This window comes from Larimichthys crocea, chromosome V (genome assembly GCF_000972845.2).
Source record: "Larimichthys crocea isolate SSNF chromosome V, L_crocea_2.0, whole genome shotgun sequence".
Classification (NCBI taxonomy): domain Eukaryota; kingdom Metazoa; phylum Chordata; class Actinopteri; family Sciaenidae; genus Larimichthys; species Larimichthys crocea.
Genome location: NC_040015.1, coordinates 2,913,219 through 2,930,539, shown reverse-complemented (window position 1 = coordinate 2,930,539; position 17,321 = coordinate 2,913,219). Strand labels below are relative to the sequence as shown.

General features: G+C 42.9%; 1 protein-coding gene across 3 annotated transcripts in view; it reads right to left on the bottom strand.

The window, feature by feature from the left end:
* Positions 1-4,575: 4,575 nt before the first annotated feature.
* Positions 4,576-17,321, bottom strand: part of si:dkey-288a3.2 (protein phosphatase 1 regulatory subunit 37) — a 53,969-nt gene continuing 41,223 nt past the window's right edge. For all 3 annotated transcript variants that reach the window (XM_027278742.1, XM_027278743.1, XM_027278744.1), the window contains exon 12: positions 4,576-6,544. In XM_027278742.1, coding sequence (XP_027134543.1) covers positions 6,392-6,544 — 153 coding nt within the window. In that variant the 3' untranslated portion in view covers positions 4,576-6,391. The remainder of the gene's footprint in view (positions 6,545-17,321) is intronic.

Sequence of the window (17,321 nt, the reverse complement as noted above, 5' to 3'; positions counted from 1 at the left end):
TAATAATAGATCTCCATATCTGGTGTGTTGACAGCATAGCTGAAACCCAGCTGTCTCATTGGCTGAATCGTAAGAGAAGGTGACCATTATGGAGACGTTCATGCTGCTGCACTGCATTATGTAATAACACCTTTTTTTTATTTATTTAACAGCTCTAATGCAGTCTGGACTAAAGACTGTTTCCATGGATTTTGTAATAAATTCATACATATTGCAATTCTTAATAAATGTAGCAGTTTCACTAATATAAAATATTAATAAATCAGTCTGTGTTATAGTCACTCTGACTTCAGTCTGAGTAAACATATATAAAAAGCTGTAACAAAATCATCTTTTTAAAGGAAAGATTCAGAAACATTCCATTGGATTTATTTCTGTGCATATGAAGCACTTCTCACAGCCTAATCAGAGTGATGTAACATATGTATCTGTATCATTGAGTAATGGAAGGGTCTCATGTTTTGAAATGTTTGCAAACATCTTCACAGCCTCCCAATACACTGTCAGTTCATCTGTGTCATATTTCCAGTTGTATTATGTCACTTCCTGTCAAGACCCTTGAGCTCCTTCATCATTAAACAAACAGACCTGGAGTCTCAATGAGAGCACTGACATTTGCTCACATCTCCACATTCAGCTGCACTTCGTCAAGCCTTTGTGAACGAGCCAAATTTGGATTTCATTGGGAGTATACATGGAGCCTTAACTTGCCCGCTCCCCGCTTCCACTCCTGTCGTCTGTTTCTCAAAAGTTGGCACAGCCACAAGAGCCACAAGAGCCCTGCAGAAGCGATCCCCTCCTCCTCCTCTTCACTCCCTATTTCCCCAGTAATGAATGGGCATGTGTCATTCCAACAAGCAAGCCAACTCGAGAGAGGAAGAGGAGCAGTCTGCTTCCTCTTCTCCACTAATGAGTACCAGCAGCCTCTTGGCTTTTATCAAAGGAGAATGTCTTCAGCATCCAGTCAGTGTAGGCTGCAGTGCATTCATCTTTGTCTATACAACATCATGTATACAGTACATGCTTGGCATAGAAAGGTTAGTAATTCCAGTGCAAGTGTATATTTGGATTATTATATTTGGATATTCAGTTCACATTGACCATCATTAAGATAACATTTGTGTGAATACGCAGGGTATTCATGGATTTCTACACAAAGAATATGAATATCATGTTATTTAGTATTTATGATATTCAAGTTATTGTGTTGAAATGAAGATTCTCTTTAAATTCAATTTTATTTTATTTATATATCTTCAATTGTAACAGAGACTATCTCCTGACACTTTCCATACAGAGCAGGTCTAGACTGTACTCCTATAAGATTATTTACAGACCCAGCAGTTCCCACCATGAGCAAGCACTTGGAGACCGTGGCAAGGAAAAACTTCCTTTAACAGGCAGAACTGGAGCAGAACCCAGCTCATGGTGGACGGTCATTTGTGTCCAATACTTTTTATGAACACATTCCTGCAAAATGGTTGGTTGAACTTGTTTGTGTGTTTAGCGTTAATAGGTAAATGCTAGCATGCTAACAAGCTAAACCAAATTGGCAAACACCTGTAGCCTATTAGCATTGCTAGCGTGACTTTCATTTCATGGAATTTAAAATAACAGCTCACTGACCCGTTCCTTCACACCATCTTCAGGACAAACACTTTTAGCCGTGCTGCCGCTGGTGACGCTGTAACACCTCATCTGCACTGTCTGTGGAGTGAAGGCAGCGCACGAGCAGCGCAACAGGAGCATCTGCAGCTGTACGTCAGTGTCCACAGTGCTGCAGTGAACTTAGCATCATTTACAGTGCTCACAGACAAATGTACAGTCAGTGACACGCTCCTGCTAACAGTCGAATGTAAAGTGTGAGTGAAATGCCAGTGGTTATGTAGTGAGTGCAGACAGCGTGATTGATTCAAACTGAAGTGTATCTGTTCTGCCAGACGTGCAGGAGACAGTGGACTGAAACGTGTCAGCTGTAGACGGGGTGTCACAACAGAGATGCGACCGCTATGGGGAGCTCTGGAAGTCCTGATACGTTTCTGCATAGACTGCATGAACAAGGAAACTGAACAAGTGTGTTCCAGAATATCCAACTCCCAAGGTGCATTTCAGTGTGAAACATCCAATCACAGAGCTCAGCAGATTTGGTTGCAATGTGCGAGCTCTGAATGGGTTTTGTCATTGATGGTGATAACATAAAGGATGAGGACTTCACACACAGTGCAGCTGAAATCCACTTGAAGCCACTCTGCACGTCCTTCCATCTAATGGCACTGTGGTAGAAATAAGCATGACTGTTGACGAGCTTTATGGTTTTAGTGGTGTTATATTTCACATGTTGAAGTCAACTCTGACCAGCTTCATGTAAACCAAGTATTGTCTATTAAGCATACCAGAGCTCCATTACAGAAACATGAGCTGAGCATGACAAACACTTCAAATGAAGTGAGTTTTAGGTTCATATGTTAACATTTGCTGGAGCTGCTAATAAATATAGAACTATGGAGCAGGGTGAGTTTAGAGAACTCATGTAATAAATCAAAGGTCCTCACTGGTGTCCAAAGACAAACGTGTGTGTGTGCAGTGGGAGGGGGACCAGAGGAGAAGCAGAGAGCACCCAGAGGACGCTGCGAGGGGCGGAACGGCCCCCGCCGGGCCCGGGCCTCAGGACGGATGGATGGAGGGATTGTGTTGACAAGGGGGAAAGACGAAGAGGAGGAGGAGCAGGAGAGGCAGCCACACATTCAGCAGGGAGGCTGAGAGCATCGGCCAGAAACTCATCAAACCGATGGAAACACCTCCAGCAGCCCAGCAACAGCAGGATGTGTGTGTGTGTGTGTGTGTGTGTGTGTGTGTGTGTGTGTGTGTGTGTGTGTGTGTGAAGTCGATGCTCATGTTTTAGGGAGCCAGCGGTCTGCGTGTGTGTGTGTGAGCTTGGAGAAGTCGGGGATGTTTCTGGGTGATGGATGGGAGCGTTGAGGGAGGCTTCGTTCAACCATTGTTCATTAGTAAAGTACACAACTGTCCTGCCTAATTGCTCAGCCATAATGTCAGACTGCGATGAATGATTACAACCAGCACTGACCTATTCCTTCCATCAGCGGAGATAAAAACTTCACCTCATCCTCCCCCAAGGGACAAACGACTATCTGCAGTCTGTCTTTTGATGCAAAGCTGTAGAAATATGAATGATTCATCCCGGATGTGATCCTCGTGTCAGTTTATGGGGTCATACATCGAGTCCTCTCAGTGTCACACACATTCAGACCACCATTCACCATGACGTGGCATCTGAAAGATAATGGTCTGATTTCCTCTACGTTCATGGTCCATAAAAAAATTGTTTAACTGTCATGTCCAGCATGACGCTGATACAAATGAAACATCTCACCACTTACTGTTTTTTTAAGAGGATGAACTCGTCCCAGTTTGGACACTTGCGCCCTCCGTCAAACTCTTCATGTCTATGCTTTCATTTTGTCTTGACATATCTTTGGGTGTAATGAACACTGCAGTCACTGCTGTGGATGATGTTGTTGTGCTCTCCTCGTCAATGACACACAGTCACACAGTGAAGTCAAACTTTTACATACATGAGGATGCAGGTTGTTTCATTCTGCATGTTGTATGTGTATGTGTGTGTGTGTGTGTGTGTGTGCGTGTGTGCTGATATTCATGCCTTGCCCACACTTCTTTAAGTATGATAAAGTAGACCTGGTCCTGTCATGGACGCTGCCCTACTCCCACTGCCCAGGCATCTGCCTCCTCTGCCTCTGCCATCAGGACTGGATCAGGTTCAGATTGCCCAGGCTTCAGAGAGGTTGGAGGAGGAGGAGGAGGAGGAGGAAGAAAGGGGGTCCAATCAGTGGGTTTTGGTTTGGGCTTGAAACCAGTCCTGGGGCCACTTTGGCTGAAGGAGAGAGAGGTTGGGAGGCCGCCATGGCCACATGGGTTATGATGGAGGAGGTCGAGGAGGAAAAGGGTGGATGAAGACAAGGTGCTGAAACATCAGGTGAAGTTGGGGGTTGGGTGGGGGGTGGGGGGGCAGCCACATCGGCTTGTCAGTCCTGCTGCACACACACACACACACACACACACACACACAAATAAATAAATAAAAAATCACACCCACCTCCCACTCTGGCTTGGGGGCAGTGGAGTGTCATTTGGGAGGGTGTGTGTGTGTGTGTGTATGTGTGGATGCACTAGGTGTGAATCTCAGATCCCATGGAGGGAAGGCAGAGATCTCCCCTGCTAAATCCACTCGTCTGATCTCATCTGTCAATCACTGGAGTGTTAGTCATGAGAGTGACGAAACTGATACTGTCACATCCAGCGCAGCAGATCACAGCACACAGGTCGACTTATCTGCTCACAACTTAGTTTGATGCCCTGCAGCCTTCAGACCGTAGCAGGAAGCACGGATCCACAGGGGCTGCGAGTAGGACGACTATCACTCACATTATTATCCACAGAGGCTGTGAACATCCTCCATGTGGCACAGCACTGACTGTGTACCAGCAGTGAGCCTCATTTGATCTTAACACCTGCATACAAATGGATTGATAGCTTCTTCACTGATTTTATTATTTTTAAGATGTTTACATGCAATACAACACAGGTGATGTCAGGGAAATACAACTTACAGCATACATTTGATTCTTTAAACATTTTCCAGCACATTTCAGAATGCTCCATCCTCACTGAGCTGTTGTTGCTGTAATTCCAGTATTTAAAGCCAAACATCTCGAAGTACAGGCTCAGGAAGGAGAGCAGGTCTCTACTCATCAGTCAACCACGGCTCCTCCAGTCTGCCTGTCTGGAGGCCTGAATGAGATATGTAGTGTAAAAGCACCTTGAGGTGCCACATAGGTGCAGTCCATTCACAATGTCCTCTTCAATGATCCAGTAATGTGCATGGAAATGCCAAAGTTCAGAGTCTACCTGCACTTTTAAATCCTGATATTTAAAGATCTTCACACACTTGAAATCAAACGTACATACATACATGTATACTATATGTGTACATATAGATAAATACACGAGTGCAGTATATAATATGATATTTAATGTTATTGTAAGTTACAGGGAGATAACAGCTACAGGTCTGAGTCTTAGGACAATGTAAGATCAATTGCTACTGCAACACTAGAAATCAATAGGGCACTCTATCTCTCTCAGTCAGTTCAACCAACCAGATCAGCCATGAGCTGTGTCTCATACATACTTCTGTTAGCACTCTTCTATGTAGTACTGACAGAAGTTAGTACTAATTTCAATAAATGATGCTTTTTTCTTTACCTCCTGGCCGGGTGGAGCATTAACGGCAATATTTGACTGCCAAAATATAAAACATATGTACAACTGCTTCAGCTCCAGAAGCTTCCTCAGCTGCCATTTTCACAGTCCGGGGTACTCACAGTACACTGCACTCAGACATAACCGACAGTGTGAATGCACTTCACTCAAATAGCAAGAGGGAGTATGGAAGACTGTGAGCCGTGATGTGGTGCTGATGTCATCTGTGTTCAGGAAGGCCTACCAGTTCACGAGATGGACAGCAGTGAGCAGACCTGCAGACACCTCGGCCTGTTCTCAGAGCAGTTTACGAGCATCCACAGCTCCTGACACACTGTTTACTGTAGCTCCATGCACTCCACTCACTTGTTTCACATTGTATTGCTGTTGAACGTCTGCCTGCCTCTGCTTCGCAGCTGATTAATGCAGATGGAACTTGGCTGAGACCACGGCTGCTACCAATGTCAGAGTAATGACGCTACATCCCTACACACACACACACACACACACACACACACACACACACACATCTCTGAGGAGTGTTCCGCAATGCATCACTGTGAACATTAAGTGATGATGGAACACAAACAGGGATTTGCAACACAGACACACACACACACACACACACACACACACACACACACACAGCTCTAGTGTATATCTAGTGTTAGGAAAGGGAAGGGGTTGATGGTGGGGGAGTTCAGAAGGGTGGGGGTGGTTGGTGGGGAGGGCACTTCTCTTCATTTCTAGGTGATTCACGTTTGAAGTGGGCTTGCAAAATTGCTTTATGGAAAGTGGCGAGCGGCTCGGCGGGAACATTAGGCAGGAAGCAGCAGGGAGGCCGGCGTTTCATTAGGGAGCTCTACTCTGCCTTTATTACCCGGATTTGGAGTTTTATGGTTATCATTATTTGCGATAGAATTATTATTCGCATATATCTGCTAGTCAGCTGTTTGGGTTTGGGACACTGGGACATGGCATCGTCTGGTTTCTGAGGTGATCTGTACAAGGTTAGCCATTTCCCTCCTGTGTGCTGTGTGTGTGTGTGTGTGTGTGTGTGTGTGTGTGTGTGTGTGTGTGTTTCTGTATGAGCTCAGGCTGTAGTCATGCTGTCAGCTCGTCCGTCAGCCTCGGCAGGTGGAGTCTCAGAGGTTTCTGTGGCGAGGTGTGAGCGGCTGGCGTTGGCGAGGCAGCGCTGGATGATCTCTGACTGCAACCTCGTCTGAGTTTCCATCAGGAGCTCATCCTGTTGGTCACACACATGAACACAGAGAAACTGAGGATACACCATCCATACACGCACATACACACACAACACACATAATTACATCTCACATGATTTCCCTTTGTTTGTTTTGGTGATGAAGGGTGATGAAAAATCTCCGATCCTTGACTTGGTCTCCTGACCAGGCACAAGCTTCTGTCAAACTGTTCTGTTATTCAAGGATCAGACCGGATCATATCTTAGCCTTTGGCCACTGGGTCATATCAGGCCATCAGAGAGTCATTAGTTCTTCAATTCATGCTTTGATTGGCCGAGAGACATGTCAGACTACCCTTTGGACAACTGCCCATCTTTCATATGTCTTAGATTAGATTCAACTTTGAACAAAGTAACAAGTACTTAGACGATGAAATGTAGTTAAGCATCTAACCAGAAGTGCAGAGCAGTAAATCGCAGAGTATGTGGTGGGAGTGGTGTCAGTATGTATCTGCATGGAGTGCCGCCGCCGTGATGTCACAGAGCTGTGCCTGGTGGAATTCAGGGGTTAGGCATGGCTGCTATCAGAGCAACATTGTCTTCTGTGATGAATTGTTGATATGCTTTATGAAGCTAACTTTCCTTCAACCTGCTCTATCTGCTTGTTCATACATTTCCCAGAACACCTTTGGACAGGCATGACAGAATGTGCTTTATGATTTGAGGCATATTCTCACTAATTCTCAAACAACAGTAAAAAGAGAAGCTTGATGCAGCATTTTGCCAAATGAAACGTGGACGGGAGGCCGAGGAGAAGAGAGGAGAAGTGACAAAGAAACAAATGAAAGAGTGGAGAATAAAAGGACAGAGCAGACGACAGGCAGCATGCTGACTCCAGGCTAGCTGCTGGTCGCCAGAATCACTGATGCACTTTCCCGCCTCATAAATTATCGCTGTGATGGCGGGTGTGATGCTGTCAGGAAAGCCCAGCATCCCGAAAAACCAATAGCAGCAGCAGGTCTGGACGGCAGCTCAAGCCAGCTTCTCTCTGTCATCACTCTCACCTTTGTCGCTTCAAACACACCAAAATAGATTATGACGCCAAGAGTAGTCAAAAGATCCATTTATGGTCATCACAGGAAGGAAGCCTGAGAGGATGTGAAGTGTGATACATATCCTGTCAATCAAGAAGAGATCAAATGTCTATGTAGTCTGAAAGAACCCACAGGGAACTATCAGCGAACTCTGCAGAGCCTTTTGGCTTCTTTCAGCTCTCTGTTTTGGTTTTCTAGCCCACAAACGTCTGACTCAGCCATTCAAACGGATCTGCTATTGAAGTCATAAACAGTTGTCGTATGCAGTATGTAAAAACAATTAGACTTCAGTCAGTGTCTTCAATCGGGTTAAGAAGGGACATCAACTTCCTGTGTCAGGGTCAGAAAAAACTGGATAACGTGGATAAAATCAACGTAGCTATAAAGACTGATGTAATGTGACATCAATACATCAAAACACTTCAATCACAAACTAACATGAACACTGTCAGGCTGAGTGAATGAGGTGAAGCTACCACAAGGACTACTGGAACATTTCCAAGCTAAACATGAGTGACTGATGGACTTCATGTAGACAGACACAAATCTGACCTGAGTTGTCATGGAAATGTGTAAGCAAGCACTTGAGATGAGCTGGAGAAATAAAATAAAGAAATCTATGTATGTATGTATGTATGTATGTATGTATGTATGTATGTATGTATGTATGTATCTATCTATCTATCTATCTATCTATCTATCTATCTATCTATCTAAACTCTCATGTGCTCATCACAAATACACAACCGATACAACAACATGAATAGATGATAAGCAAAATAAGAGAGTAATAGTAAGAGTTTGACTTGAAGCTAAAGAATACATCAGAAATAAAAGTGTGATGTCTGTGGAGGTTCTGACCTCCATGTTGGGAAACATAGAACCTTCATGTTATATAACCTGATGATGACAATCATAACAATGTCTGTGTCAGTAAGCTGATAGAAAATGAACCTTTTCCATCAAACTTAACTTTCTAAGCTGCAGCATGCTCTTCTCTTTTCTCCTCCCTCCCTCCCTCCTTTTTGTTCACCTCCTCCTCCCCCTCCTCCCCTCAGTGGCGGCGGTCTGCAGCAGAGCAGTTAATAAAGAGATTGATTATCGGCCTGTCAGGAAGTGACAGTTGGACAGGGCTGCTCTGCGTGAATGACAGAGGGCACGCTCACCACGCAGCAGCCCGCCTGACACACACACACACGCGCGCGCGCGCACACACACACACCCAGATGCCTTTGCCAACACTGAGGGTAGGTGAGGTGGTGGAGGAGGAGGATGTGTGGGGGGGCTGGATGGGTGAGAGGCGGGCATGTGGAGAACAGCAATGCAACCTTCTGCTGGTGGAAGAGCTTTGACTGTGTGTTGGTGTGTGTGTGTCTGTGTGTGTGTGTGTGTTGTGGTGGAGGGGGTCAGGGTTCACAGCCACTGCCTTCTGGAGAGACAGAAAGAGGGCTGCCAATGATACCATACACAGGACCTAAAGAGGTCAACAGAGACTGTGGAACACACACACACACACACACACACACACACATACACACACACATACACACACACACACACACACACACACACACACACACATACACACACACACTGTGCTGTGAGGTCGGTTTGTAGAGAAGCCAAAGTTAAATTTGTCATTTGATTTACCTCAGTAAAAGAAGTGTGTGTGTATGTGGTGTGAGCATCACGACTACTTTGAAATGTCTCTGTGTATCACAATGAAAAACTGAAATGTGTATCAGAAGAACAAAGTCAGCTCAGCCAGAGAAAGACAAAGCACTGCTCTGTGCGGTGTGGGCCTTTGGGCCTGATGCATTCTATTTAAGTGTTAGAAAGCAAAATGAACTCTGACTGCATTGATTATGAAACAACATTTAAAGCAGCATGGTGTAACTTTTCGTCTGTTAAATCATGCTGATGCTGACCTGTGATCAGCTGAACGGTGTCTCTGTCATTCGTACGTCTGTTCTCACACTATGTAACTTTTGGCTCCGGGTCGGGAGAAGTACGTAACACTTTACGGCACTAAGTCACACAGCACCAACTATTTCACTGATTCTGGTGAAACTGGATCATATTTTATGGAGGAAATGCTTCACCTCAACTCTCTGTGATTTCCTGATGGACAGTGAAGTAAACTGCTGCCATCTGTAGTTGCTGTTAGCTAGTGTTAGCCCAGTCTGCTAGCTGTACTATACAGGTACTGTCAGGAGAAGAGGAGTTTTCAGGGCCAGGACAGGAAAATGCTGAAGGGGAGTGAAGCTGGTGTCATGAACCAGATCTGGGCAAGTAGGCAATGAAACCAGGCTCAGCCGCCTAATCACAGAGGAGAAGAGAGTGAAGAGGACGCTGACGGAGGAAGCTAAGAAGAGAAAAGGAGAGAGTGAGCGAGCAAGAAGCCGCTGGACAAGAGTAAATGTGGGACTGACTTTTAGTGGTTGTCATCTAGTTTTTTCTTCTCATGACACCAAGTAGCATTTCATTTCATGACCACCATCAACACAATCACCTGCCCCTGCCCCCATCTTAACCCTCCATCTGAGTGGTTAACCTGATGTCCACATGATGTGTGTGAACAGATTAAATTATAGATTAAATTATACGTGACCTCCGGTAGCATCAGTGGGAAACAGTCGAAGCAGACCAGCAGCACTTCCACGACCTGTGAATATCTCCACAGAGGGGAGGCAGTGGGAGCAGAGGTGGGGTGTATGTAGTTGATGCCCGCCCCTCTCCGTACCTCATTCATTGTTCAAACGAAACGTGTGTCAAGAAGAAAGAGTGGAGGAGGAGGGTGGAGCACCTCCTGCTCCGTGGAGACAAGTAGAGCCAGGCTTGCTCCAGGACTTCTCTCTCATGCACTACATGCACATAGTGGTGATAGCCCCCCTGATTCCGTATTCTTCTATACATCAGAGCACAGTATTAAATGTCAGTCCGTCCCCAGCCTGTCTCCACAGTCACATGGGATCATTTTGGCAGTGCTCCGGCACAAAACAACCACACAGTCAACATATAGCGAGCGGCTGTTGTAGCGGTGAGGAGCATATGCCATGTAATGAGGCTGACAAGGTGAACACAAAGGAACAAGCTGCCCGCCCCCCCCAGTGGAAGGAGCCCCAGGGTGCTTCAACTCAATGAATATAGCTGACCTGAGTGAAGCGCGAGAGGTCAGAGGTCATGTTGGTTTGCAACATGATCACCTATGTGTTTGATTTCATTCCCTATGTTAAGTGTAATAATGAGAATAAATCTGCTGAAGTTATAAGTATACAAGTATAAAAGTAGTGTGAGAGCACCAGAGTGTGACAGAGCTCCACACACACCGCCCTGTGCCCCCAAAACTCACCAGAGAACCAAATGTGGATCAATCAAATAGGCAGCGATAAATGCACTATTCCTTCATCTGAGTGATGTGTTCAGGGAATCACTGAGCCCTTTTAAAAAGTAACTTTATTTGTGAGCTGTTCAAAGATTGATACCAGCAGGAGGAAACAATGGAGCTGAGGTCAGGAAGAACTAATGCAGCAGCAGCAGCTCATAACCTCTCCGTCTGAAAGCCTTTAAAATGAAGCCACATTTACTGATGAGCCCTCTGACAGGGTGTGTGTGTGTGTGTGTGTGTGTGTGAGCAGTTCAAAGACATTTGAATCATTTGCATGATTTTTAAAGAGATAAAAGTGTCCAGTATGTCATATGAAAAAATAAACACATAAAAACTCTGAAATATTGTCAGTCAGTTTATATGAATATTCTTCATATTTATAACTGGTGGCTCACATTATTATTTTTTTATTTGATTTGTTGACAATACTAAAAATAAAGAACATCACCAACCCTATTCTTCTATGTCTGATATACACAAGACTTTTACGTGGTTTGGCCTTGAATTTGATATTTTTTTAACATTGTGAGCAGATTCATCATCAGTACAAATGTTGTTTTTTTTTGTTGTTGTTGTTTTTTTGTGTGTGTATTAAACAGATCTGGTGAGCAGATTTGAAAATTTCATGATTCCATGACACCTACAAGACTAACATGGCAATCTGAACTGAGTCCATGAAAGGGTTTCTTTTTGCACACTTCAGATTATTTTGTTGAAGTGCTGTTCATAAAATCAACAATGATCTGCGTTTATATTAACGTGTCATATAGAGAATACACACATTTTATCCTGTCTAAACTGTCACTGAGCTCTTTAATAGCTTTAGTGGAGATAAATGATTTGAAATGACTTTCATCAGGAGCACGGTGACAATGATCTGTCTGAGATGCTGACAGTCTTCTTACTGAATTCTTCTGACCCTTTTCACCCAGTTCTATAAAAGTACACCAGTTTTTGCACCATGAATCTTCCCTGACAGTCTATCCATCGCTCAAATGTTCCACCTTCTGGCATTTCCATAAATGAACTTGCTAATTAATGATATTTTAGTATCTGATTCCTCCTGTACATTTTGATGTGTAAACTCACTGCACATCTCATGGGGATGCCAGAATACAGGTGCCAGACTTTCAACAAAGAAAAACTAATTTACTGATTTCACAAACACACACACTCCTTCTCCCAGTCCACACTACACACAATCAATACTTCTAGATTGAGTAAGCGGACTGCTGAGCCTGGAATCAAGATGTTTTTTGTTTTTTTCCTTCACCGACGGAGGGGAGGAGAGTGTTTCACACCCAGAGAGGAGGAATAAGAGTGTGGGAGGAGGAGGAGGAGGAGGAGGAGGAGGAGGAAACGCAGATGGACAAGTGCTTTTACGGCTGAGTCTTCCTCTGGCTCGGTGCCACGGCCACAGATTCTCTTTGTTTGCCCTGCTACTAAACTAATAGAGATAAAGGCAGGTTCCTGCTGGCCCTGAATTAGAAAGTCATTAAGGAATATAAACACACATGGGAGCACACATACACAGACATACATACATACACACACCCACACACACACACACACGTGCAAACGAAACGTAGAAACGTACCCATGTATGCACAAATGCGCTCAATACATGTGAACACTTTCATTGTGCAACATCAGTACAGAATACAACCTCAAATGACACACACACACAGCCACACACACACACACACACACACACACACACACACACACATTTCCACACCTTCTGTCAGTGCTAGAAATCCAAACAAAGTCTTGTTTCCCCACTCGGTGCCAGGGGGAACTCCTTTTTTGTCACCACACAATTACTTCTTTCTTCACATTCTCCTCCATTTTCTGCCATGTCAAAATTCTAATGTGAGTGTCAAGAGCTCTATTTGACTGCTGTGTGTGTGTGTGTGTGTGTGTGTTTGTTTCTTCCAGTATTATATTTCAAACAGGGCTGACAGACTTCTTTGATGGCCTGAAGTGCTGCTTCTCAGTGTTCAGATCGTGAAGTCTGTTCTAATCTAGTTTTCTAGTTTTCTAACTATACAGACTTGAGGTCATTTTACATCCAATTGTTCTGTGTTGCTCAGAAGCAGAATGAAGTTTGTACTGGTGTCAATAAAATTTTTAAAGTAGCAGTTAATCTCAACAAGGGCTCATGATTATTAGGAAATAACAGAAATCAGAACAAGTCCGCTGTTATCTCTCTGAGACCAAACTAACCATGGACACAAGTAAAGCTTTCAGTGTTGTGTCCCTAACCCTAACTGGACTACAGAGTTTTCTTTCTTTGTATTTGATTTGATTTTAGTTTATTTGATTTTAGTGAACAGGGATAAATAAGAACGAAATTGTTCATCAACATTCTTTCAGGGTTTAATAAATTAAAAAAAGACACCAGAATATGTCTTATCAAATCAACATACACCATAATAAAAGTAGTAGTATATCCAACTAAAGCTGTCAAATTAATGAATATTAAAAATTACAGTTAAGTAAAAATACAATATTTCCCTGAAAGGTTGTAATGTGGCAGTTTAAAGCAGCACAAAATGGAAGTACAAGCGCCTTAAAATTCAGTTCTGTATTTAAAAGCTATTTTCCATCACAGGCAAAAAAATAAAAGAAATAATTCCACAACCTAACATGTGATAGTTAGTTAGTTATGATGAGCTGGGACACGTGGGTAAAAAGAAGAGCAAAGAAAGTGCACAGAGAGAAGGAGAAGTGATCAGGACAGACAACAAGGTGGCAGCAGAAGACAGCGAGTGTCCTGATGTTCATGTTTGAATATTAATAGTGAGCCTCGGCTTTCAGGGAGACAAACACACAGACTTTTCTCATGCTGCTGAATTTCAGACTTTCACAGTTAAAGTGACGACGGAAACTCTCATATCAAAACCAGTGGAGGTCTTCTAGGTGTTTATCAGCTTGTTAAAAAATGTAATTTACCTAAATATATTGGCATGTCGGGTATACCAGGCCATATTTTCTGCAGCCGTGGTCGATACTGAATCCTAATTTCAACAACGGTACACTTGGGAGGTTCTGATTTGAAAACTCTGCCCCCTTCCTCCTCGCATGATGTTTCCACACGGCATCGCCTCAGCCTCTTTCTCTTTCTCTCTCTCTCTCTGTCGTCTCAACATTAGTTAAGATGGCTGTGCGGCGGCTGCTGGGAATGAGCGTTTAAAGCTCTCCAAGGTGCAGGCAGCTTAAACTAGCTCATTTGTTACCTGCATTCCCAAAGACAACCTCACAAATGGAGCCACTATCCAATTACTATTAGCATGGAGGAAAGAAGCAGCTGTGTTAGCCGGGCTCAGACGGACAGTGAGACGCAGGCTGAGGGGTCACAGGTCACATGACCAGCAGGGTCTTTAATGTGCAACATTATGGTGAAAAGATAGACAGAGAGGGAAGAAAGTGGTCTCTGTCAAACGTGAACATGTGCAGGTTCAGAGGCAGATCAATTTTAACATTCACACACACACACGCACAGAGCATGACAATACCTGTGCCTAAACCAGGGCTCAGAGAGCATTAAAATGTGTTCATAAAAAAAGAAAAAAAGAGAAGAAAACAGCATATGGAAGCCCCAGCAGAGGCATTCTTATTTCTATCTGTGAAAATTCATTACGGATTCTCACAATGAGTGTGTGTGAGAATTTGCCGTTTGTTCTCGTCTCGGGCTAAACAAAGGCACATGTGCTCGTTTTCAGAGCGGGATGCGGCGCGGCCTGATTTCAAAGGCACAACTTGAAAGACGACAGACAGCTATTTACAATATTTATACATTTAGGATGCTGATACTATGCATATTACATGTCTGTCTTCCACTGTGTGTGCAAGTGAGTGTGTGTGTGTGTGTGTGTGTGTTCAAGGCGACAACAGTGGGGAAGGGACCCGCTGATGAAAAAAGGTTACTTTGGAAATTCTCTGATAATTGGTGCCTTAAAAGGAGCTCATTTTTAACTATGTCACCACGACTGCTCGATGACAATTAATCTGTTTGCGGCTGCTTCCTTGGCATCTGTGCCAATTACTTTATATGCTAATATATGTAAATGACATCTCAGATGCCAGTTTCAAGTGTTATGCGAGTGGCGTATTGTGTCCTTTTTTTAAGTCATAATGTTGAGGCTGATCAACAATGCGAGTGCTTTAAATTTGGAGGTGTGTAAGTTATTAATTTCTTCCGCGGCTCAGTGTTTCCTCATAAAACGCTGCAGCCGGCACATTCACTGACTCACACACGATACATCTCAAATCAATTCTGAGATTTTGTTTTTGTTTTTTTCCCAAATTTGTCAGGGTGAAAAAAGTCTTGAAATCAAACTTTAATTTACACAATAGATAATTGTTTGTATATATGAAATAAAGATGAAAGCATGTGTTTGTCATCCTTCATGGGACAAACTGATTCTGTGTTTGTGGTGAATAATAATAAAAAGTGAGTGACAGATTTAGGTTTTGGTCAGTGCTTCTCTTAATTTAATGTAAAAAAAAACAAAAAAACAACAAAAAAAAACATCTCAGTTTTTTAAAATCCGCAACATCCAGATTACTGCTGGATGGTACCAGTCTTAATTAAAATGCCCCAAATGACTTCAGATATGAGCTCTCAGTCTGCAGACCTAAGGTCAGCAGCATGTAAGCCAATTTATACAAAATTACATTGCAATTGTAAGCAAATATAATGTAATAAAGGAAGCTTTATTTATTAATTTATGCATGTATTTGTCAATGATCATAATAGTGTATGTACAGCTAATGAGTGTTTGATAACAGAAATATATATTGCTACAGTGTAACAGCGTTTATTAAGCATACAGGTTATTTACAGGTAAGTTGAAATCTGTATGTTCAATATGCATGATGACATGTCAGTACATCATAATAATAATTCTAAATAAAGATGACTATTTTATTGTGTTATCAAGCATTTAAAGACATGAGTGATGATTCACAGCTCTATTATAATATGTGCTGTAAATGTAACATGTGACTGAACAGCTGAGCACATTCAGGACAAAAACAGTGAATCTCTGACCTTTGACCTTTTTGTGGAAGTAATTATTTGATCATCTCTTTATCAGTGTCACCAGTTTTAAAGTATAACTGTTGTACTATTGTACTGATGTACTGTATGTATGTGTAGAGTCGCAACTCGAACTGAAACACGTGAATGGTACAGTGGGTGGATGTGGATGATCTCAGTACACATTTTCTCACTGTGCATTCATGTAAATGAATTATTGTTCATACCTGTGAAGATATTCATACAGAAGATAAATCAAAAAATCATTTAGAAGATGTACAGGTAGAGAAACTTTACATGAATCAGATTGAAATCAGTGAATCTCATTAAAGATGACAAAAAATCAATCAATGTGACTGTGTATGTGGGTCAGCACCACAAACAGTGCTGCTGTTTCATTCCACAGATCAGAAAGTTGTAGCACACTTCCCAGCATCAGGGAATCACACTTGGACCTGCGAGGTGTTCAATCCCCTGGTTGATGTGGTTAAATGCTTTGCGTGAAAGCCTCCACCCGTTCTCACAGACTTTACATAACAGCATTAAATCAATCAGCTGCTTCCCTCCATCAGGAAACTTGAACAGCTCGTACTGTACAACACGCCGAGGCTTCAGTGGAGGTGGAATAACGCTGAGTAAATGTTAATGAATGCACTTTGAGCATATTCACAGAGCCTTTTCTCTCTCTCTAAATGGCAGTAATTACCAGCGTCTCCTGCACCGACAGACACAGCGAGCTGCTTTAAGACGCTTCTCTATTGTTCCTTCTCTTCCACCTCTCCTCCGTCCTCTGCTCCGTCTGCAGCCTTCCATCACTCCAACTGAAGATGTCACTGTTGTATACCAAATATCTGCTCGCTCACGTTGTGTGTGTGTGTGTGTCAGATGAGAGAATATGTTTTCATGTTCATCAGCGAGAAACAAAGCTATGCTGTATTTGAGGCGTTTGACTGTGAAGTTTTGAGAATGCAGGGGGTACAAGAGACAAAAACAGAAATCCATTAGAATTAATCCAGCTGGGTGATCTTTAAATGAGAGATAGGCACATGAATGTAAACTCAATACAACTAAATTACATTTTTCACTACGATTGTTGAGCAAATTAAAATAAATTGTGTTAAAGAGAAATTTTAAGGTATGAAAACTATCACGTGTCTTATGATTTTTTGTTATTTTGCACCTTATCAAGCCCAAAAAGTCTAAAAACCACTTTCATTTTTCACTGTAGCTTTACACGCAGCACACACAGACTTCACATGGCCTATATAAATACAAAAATAAATTATTCCAGAGCTG